General features: G+C 34.3%; 1 protein-coding gene across 1 annotated transcript; it reads left to right on the forward strand.

The window, feature by feature from the left end:
* The first annotated feature begins 3,082 nt into the window (after positions 1-3,082).
* Positions 3,083-5,065, forward strand: LOC139510846 (uncharacterized). Its single transcript, XM_071297385.1, has 2 exons — positions 3,083-3,258; positions 3,610-5,065. Exons 1-2 carry the CDS (start codon positions 3,083-3,085, stop codon positions 5,063-5,065), a joined length of 1,632 nt encoding a protein of 543 aa, XP_071153486.1.
* Positions 5,066-8,182: the final 3,117 nt, after the last annotated feature.

Raw genomic sequence — 8,182 nt, forward strand, 5'->3', positions numbered from 1 at the left:
GAACTCAGAGGAAAATCCAATCGGAAAGTCCATAATCACATGGCAAAATCAAATGACAAAACACATCAAAAACGAATGGACAAGAACTGTCATATTCCTGACTTGGTACAGGCATTTTCAAATGTAGAAAATGGTGGATTAAACCTGGTTTTAAAGCGCTAAACCTCTCACTTTGATGACAGTCTCATCAAATTCCGTTATATTTACAATGATGTGTACACTAAAGAGACATAATAAATAAAATAGTCAAAATATGGGTACAGCAGTCATCATCGTGTAACAATTTTAAAAGGAACAATTTAACAGAACACGAATAACATCTATCTACAAACACATTCAATGGTTTGCGTGTCTGACGTCAGAAATTTTATACGTCACATAAACTTGTCGTTCAATGTATATACAAACAATTTAAAAATTTCAAAAATTAAGCTTTTCTTAATAAAAAGGATGGTTTCATATCATACCACATGCATATGGAGTGTGAAGAAGTAAAGCATTCTATTGATAGTATATACACTGAAACTTATTGACAAAGCCACTTACACACTGTTTTGTTTTTGACACAAGAAACCTGTCATGAAAAGATATCAAAGGTCAAAAGAATATACAATTGTTTTTGCATGGCTGTTGCATACCTGTAAATTGCATTTATGTCTTAGAATTTTCCTATGCCAGGCATAGATCACCTTGGCACAACGTTTTGAAATTTTGGGTCTTCAATGCTCTTCAACTTTTTGTTTTGTACTTGTTTTTGGCTTTCCAAAAATATTGATAGGAGCGTAACTGATAAGTCTTATGTAAACAAAACGAACGTTCAGCGTATCAAATTGTAAGCCTGGTACCTTTGATAACTAATTTGATAGTTCAGTTAGAATCCTTGTTTAAAATCTTACATCTTTATTTGGAAGCCACTTCCTTTCTCACCATTTCTTCACCCTGGAATTTGGTTGGTAAAAATTACTTCTCTGTCATTCAGTTAGATGTTGATGATAATCGTCATCTGTTGCAGAATTTGCAATTTTCCTTAGCCTGAAAAAAAATTTAATTTAAACATCAAGCCATGAACTTATTATTTAATTTTTTCCAGGATAGAATTGAGTTTAGCAATTTAGTGTTTCAAAGATTTAACATCAAAGATAACATTTGAGTTTTATTTTGACATACAAGAATTTTATCTTTTTGTTATATCACAAGAATTTGCCTAGTGGAAAATCTGTTGATAAATGCAACTCTTTAAAAGCTTACAATTATTTGTATTATCGATATATACATACATCAATTTAACTTCATCTATGTTGTTTGACATTCCTTTTTTTCCTTCACGCAACCATCTGCCCCAAGCTTGCTCTCTATGAAACAGACACAAGTACACAGTGCAACCTTAGGAAAAACAATCAGAGTTAAACAAATATCAATTTTGTAGATTGAAATGATGAAAAAAATATTATGGAATTATTTGAAGTCATAGTATAGTTTCAAACAGCATGCAACAGCTTTGGTGAGGAACTTAAATTTTTCCAAATGTTCAACCAGTATGCATCATAGTCTTCCCTACTAGTTATTTGAAGTATATGACACAAATTAAAAAAATGATAATAAACAAGATGTAGAATTTATCCGGGTGAAACTTTATGTGTTACTTCTATAAAAATAAGTCTCGAATATAAAATGGAATCAGTAACCTGTAAAAAACATAGAGATGACATTTAAATGGAAGGAAAAAGAGACTAAAAAGTACAACATTAGATATGCTTCTACCAATACTATGTTCAGAATTTGTTGCCATCCTCCACGTGCACGAAGAGCACTCCATACAACCAAGCCCTCAGAATAAGGCGAATCTGCTCCTCTGAAGACACTGCAAAACAACGTCTGGGGCAGCTTAAATGACATTTGAAAAGAAGGGGATATAAACACAAAAACATCAAAAATAGTTTTCGAAAAGCGGAATCCATCCCCAGAAGCAGTCTGCTAACTTACAAAGATAAACAGAAAAGTAAAAGAATCCCATGTGTGCTCACCTACCATCCATGCCTGAGAAATAGTTTCAAGACCATTCGTGATCATTGGACAGCAATCGAGAAACATTCGAAGTTATCCAAAATCTTTCCTGAGCCTCCCATGATTGCCTTCAAACAACCTAACAGCCTGAGAAATATACTTGTCCGTGCTGACCTTTCCAAACCTAACCATACTGTAGGTAATTGTCAGCCTTGTGGGGATAAGCGCTGCAAATGTTGCAACCAATTGCAGCATTCATCAACATTTCACAGTAAGACCACAGAAAAGACATACAAGATCTTCTGCAATGTCAACTGCAAAAGCTCAAACGTGATTTACGTTCTTGAGTGTCCTAGATGTGGTCTCCAATATGTTGGTGAATCTATGCAGCCATTTCACAAACGCCTCAATGGCCACAGGAGTGACCTCACAAAAAAACCGTATATTCCTGTCAGCCAACATTTCAATTTACCAGATCACAATCTGAAAGATTTTGATCACATGAAGATCCTTGTGATCGAACAGGATTGTACATGGCAAAATAGGCAAAGAGAAAATCGGGAGAGGTTTTGGATAAAAACACTGGGTGTCCTCCATCCAGATGGAATCAATAGAAAGAAATAATTAAATTTACAGTCTAGTGTTTATATTATTATATTCAGGATTTTGGATTAAAATCATTCGACCAAAACTTACCTGTATTATTAGTGATCTATGTTTACACCTTATACATTATATCTCATTATTGTTAAAACTTTTGTCACCGAAGAAGGCCATTTGTTGAGCCCAAATATTTGCAATTATTGTATAATTTATATCATCTGTTCAGTTTTTCCATCTTTGTGCAATGATATTCAACACTTTTTAGTGTTTTGTTTTCCATCTATTTATCGGTATTGTTACACAATCTTTCAGACTCATATAATTTTTCCTGTTTGTGTAGTATTGTCAATTTTGATGATCCAATACCTATTAAGTTTACTGGTTGGTAGATTCGTATAGACTCTATATTATTTTTGGGCTACCTGCATTGTGTTTTTCATGATCCCAGCAGACTTATATTCCAACTGTGTACAACATGACTTATGATCAATATTTTAAACAACTAAGGATCACTAAACAACAACAAATTAGTACTAGACACCATCTTTCTAATTACTGTCATTATATTGACAATAATGTTATTCCCAGTGGCTTATGTATTAAAGCACTGCCTCAAACTACCGGCAACCTGTCTAATACATTTCTTCGCAGGTGGGATCAAACCCTATTTCACTGTTCCCTCCGTCTACTTATACTTCTTAGAGAACACTGTATTGAACATCTTAAAAACCTAACACTTCAATTTGACTCCTTGTCTCAGGCTTGCAAAACAGATCTAACAGCAAGTGAATTCGAGAACATCCAAGAGCGCCTGAGAGATATAACCAACACTAAGACCGCCACTCTCCGCTCCAGACAAAGATGCAAATTTTAACGGGATGGTACTTCTTTCCCATCCGTTAGTACAAAAGAAAAAAAGAATAATAAAACCAAAAACAGACATTTTAGACGTAGACCTCAAGTCCTTAGCAACAAGATCAATACCGTTGTTAATCTTTCCAGCAAACAACTTACTGAGGACGAAACGTCATTACTATCCAGAGGCCTAAACTTTTGTCCAGTCCCAGGTCCAGTGAATGATACTAAATTGTCTGAGGAACTGGATTATTTTGCCAGGAGCCTCCGCATCAAGGAACATTTTGCATCGAAAGAGGACGATAGCACCACCTCAGATAGTGACTCTGATGACTCCAACGAATATAGATTTAGAAAGAAAAGCAACTGGGTCCCTAAACCAAGCAAAAACACCACCTTAGAATCATTTATAGACAATGTTAAAACGGATATACTTACAAATGTAAAAATAAACAATCAGACCTATGATAATTTAACACCTGATGAACGTGTGGCTTTGACAAATTTGAGAGATAATGACGACATTGTTATTAAACCTGCAGACAAAGGAAGTGCAGTTGTCGTCATGGACAAATCTAACTATGTCCAAGAGGCCATTCGCCAATTAGATGATGACCGGTTTTACAGAAAACTTAATTCGGACCCCACCCTCCAATTCAGCGAGGAAATAACAGAATGTTTAAAGGAAATGTGTGACAATAACATCATTGATATAGATACTTTCAAATATTTAAAACCTGAAAATTCAAAACCTGGGCGATTCTACCTGCTCCCTAAAATTCATAAACCTGGTAACCCAGGTAGACCAATCGTCTCAGCTAATGGTCATCCCACAGAAAAAATATCCGAATTCGTTGATTACTATCTTCGACCTCATGTAGAAAACTTGCCATCTTTTATTAAAGATTCTACAGATTACTTACTAAAGATGCAGGATTTAAACCCTCTACCTGCCAATACTACTCTTGTCACTATGGATGTCACCTCTCTCTATACGAATATTCCCCATGCGGATGGTATTGAAGCATGTAGAGAAGTTTGGGACTCTCGATCTCTTAAAATTCCACCTACTGATTGCTTAGTTGAAATGCTTACTATGGTCTTGAAAAAGAACAACTTCACATTCCAAGGAGAACACTATTTACAGACAAATGGCACTGCTATGGGTACAAAAATGGCTCCATCTTATGCCAATATATTCATGGGTAAATTTGAAAAGCAACTGCTGGAGTGCTCCATCGAAAAACCGCTTTCCTGGTATCGATTTATTGATGACGTTGACATGAAATGGGACAAGGGAGACCAAAAATTACAAACTTTTATAACAAATGCTAACAATCAACACCCTACCATCAAATTCACCCATGAAACATCTAATTCCACCATAAACTTCCTTGATACATCTAGCACCCTCTCTGTAGGTATAATAAACACAGATATATACTCTAAACCTACAGATACTCATCAATACTTGTCGCCTGAAAGTTGCCATCCCCCACACTGCACGAAGAGCATTCCATACAGCCAAGCTCTAAGAATAAGGCGAATCTGCTCCTCTGAAGACACTGCAAAACAACGTCTGGACAGCTTAAAGGACATTTGAAAAGAAGGGGATATAAACACAAAAACATCAAAAATAGTTTTCGAAAAGCGGAATCCATCCCCAGAAGCAGTCTGCTAACTTACAAAGATAAACAGAAAAATAAAAGAATCCCATGTGTGCTTACCTACCATCCATGCCTGAGAAATAGTTTCAAGACCATTCGTGATCATTGGACAGCAATCGAGAAACATTCGAAGTTATCCAAAATCTTTCCTGAGCCTCCCATGATTGCCTTCAAACAACCTAACAGCCTGAGAAATATACTTGTCCGTGCTGACCTTTCCAAACCTAACCATACTGTAGGTAATTGTCAGCCTTGTGGGGATAAGCGCTGCAAATGTTGCAACCAATTGCAGCATTCATCAACATTTCACAGTAAGACCACAGAAAAGACATACAAGATCTTCTGCAATGTCAACTGCAAAAGCTCAAACGTGATTTACGTTCTTGAGTGTCCTAGATGTGGTCTCCAATATGTTGGTGAATCTATGCAGCCATTTCACAAACGCCTCAATGGCCACAGGAGTGACCTCACAAAAAAACCGTATATTCCTGTCAGCCAACATTTCAGGTTACCAGATCACAATCTGAAAGATTTTGATCACATGAAGATCCTTGTGATCGAACAGGATTGTACATGGCAACATAGGCAAAGAGAAAATCGGGAGAGGTTTTGGATAAAAGCACTGGGTGTCCTCCATCCAGATGGAATCAATAGAAAGAAATAATTAAATTTACAGTCTAGTGTTTATATTATTTTATTACATTGGTTGCAATGAATTACATTGATTTCCCAGTTAGATAAAAACCGATAATTTCACATGTGAAATAAACGTGGTTATTTCACTCTCTGACGTCATACAACAATAGGCGTTGTCAAGACGTCGATAACGTCGGATCAAAACAAATTGTCAATGCGTAGGAAAAAGATATAGTTCCTTACATTTTCTACATTAATTTCATAAAAAAAAAGCCATTTGCCAATGTAATAAAAAGAATAACTAATCGCCGTATTTGAATATCAAAAATAAGACAACTTGTGACCGAACGCCGCTATGGATTAAACTCGTGCTGCGCACTCGTTTAATCCATGCGTCGTTCGGTCACGCGTTGTCTTATTTTTGATATTCAAATACGGCGATTAGTTATACTATAAATATTCAGGATTTTGGATTAAAATCATTCGACCAAAACTTACCTGTATTATTAGTGATCTATGTTTACACCTTATACATTATATCTCATTATTGTTAAAACTTTTGTCACCGAAGAAGGCCATTTGTTGAGCCGAAATATTTGCAATTATTGTATAATTTATATCATCTGTTCAGTTTTTCCATCTTTGTGCAATGATATTCAACACTTTTTAGTGTTTTGTTTTCCATCTATTTATCGGTATTGTTACACAATCTTTCAGACTCATATAATTTTTCCTGTTTGTGTAGTATTGTCAATTTTGATGATCCAATACCTATTAAGTTTACTGGTTGGTAGATTCGTATAGACTCTATATATATATATATATATATATATATATATATATATATATATATATATATATATATATATATATATATATATATATATATATATATATATATATATATATATATATATATATATATATATATACGATATACGCTTCAAAAACTTGAAAGCTACACTGTATATACCTTTTACATGTTTAAGCATATTCTTCAAACCACCACTGGATTGTAAAAATAAAATAACTAGATATAGACCTTCACCAATACACTTACAAAATAAATATCAGTAGCTGCAATAAACTTTGATTAGAACAAAAATTGTTCCCAAATGTATAATTGTAAAAAAATTCGACCTTACAATATCTGTCGCAATCATACAGTATAACTTATGGCATGAACAATGAAAATGAAATATACCTATTAGTAAAGTATGACAAACTTTTAAAAACAAATTTATTTGATACATATCAATAGTTGAAAATAAACTTCAAGAAAATGTTAGATTTCTTTCTTGTTATAGCTCATTCATTCATGCAGTACATTTATTCTATTATAAAATGTGAATTGTTAACTAAAAAAATAGGTTTTGCCCATTAAAAATGACAATGTCAGGTAGACATTGTCATTGACTTGAAATTTTAAATGTGGCACAACTTTTTGGATGCTCTTCAACTTTGTACTTGTTTGGCTTTATAATCATTTTGATCTGAGCGTCACTGCTGATTTTAATGCAGACGAAACGCGCGTCTTGCGTGTTAGATTATAATCCGTGTACCTTTGATAACTATATATATCCATAAAATTGATAATTTAAATCTGATTTATTATAAACATGGTCGATATCTGACCTCATTGTATCCGGTAAGACAAATGTCAGTACAGTCTCAAGAAGTATATAACATAGTCTATATCTGACCTCATTGTAGCTGCTGAAATAAATGTCAGTATACAGTCTTAAGACGTATATAACATGGTCTATATCTGACCTCATTTTAGTCGGTGAGACACATGTCAATACAGTCTTAAGACGTATACAACATGGTCTATATCTGACTTCATTGTAGCTGGTGAAATAAATGTCAGTACAGTCTTAAGACGTATATAACATGGTCTATATTTGACCTTACTGTAGCTGGTGAAACAAATGTCAGTACAGTCTTAAGACGTATATAACATAGTCTATATCTGACCTCATTGTAGCCGGTGACATATATGTCAGTACAATCTTTAGACGTATATAACATGGTCTATATCTGACACGGGTATCATTCGGTTTAACGAGAGGAATGGTCGTGAAAGAATATCTAACGGCGGTCAAGTATTAAGAGACGATCGTGATAGCTCTGGTAACGGATCGTGAAAGAAAATTCTAAGTCAGAATCTTTGAAAAAATCGCTTGGATTTCAAAACGCGGAACAAATCCGAACAAAAAAAATATGTCTGTCAAAATGGTTTAACTTCCTCAACATAACTGTGAAATATGATAGAGAAAATATGCAGTACTTTATGAAAAAACACAAAAGGCGCAATGCATGTCTATAAAATTAATTACAAATAACACGCTTTTTGTACCTATAATGGTCATATTTCAGTTTATCGTGATATATTTGAAATTTAATCTTTGGTGTAT

This window comes from Mytilus edulis, chromosome 2 (assembly GCF_963676685.1).
Source record: "Mytilus edulis chromosome 2, xbMytEdul2.2, whole genome shotgun sequence".
NCBI lineage: Eukaryota > Metazoa > Mollusca > Bivalvia > Mytilida > Mytilidae > Mytilus > Mytilus edulis.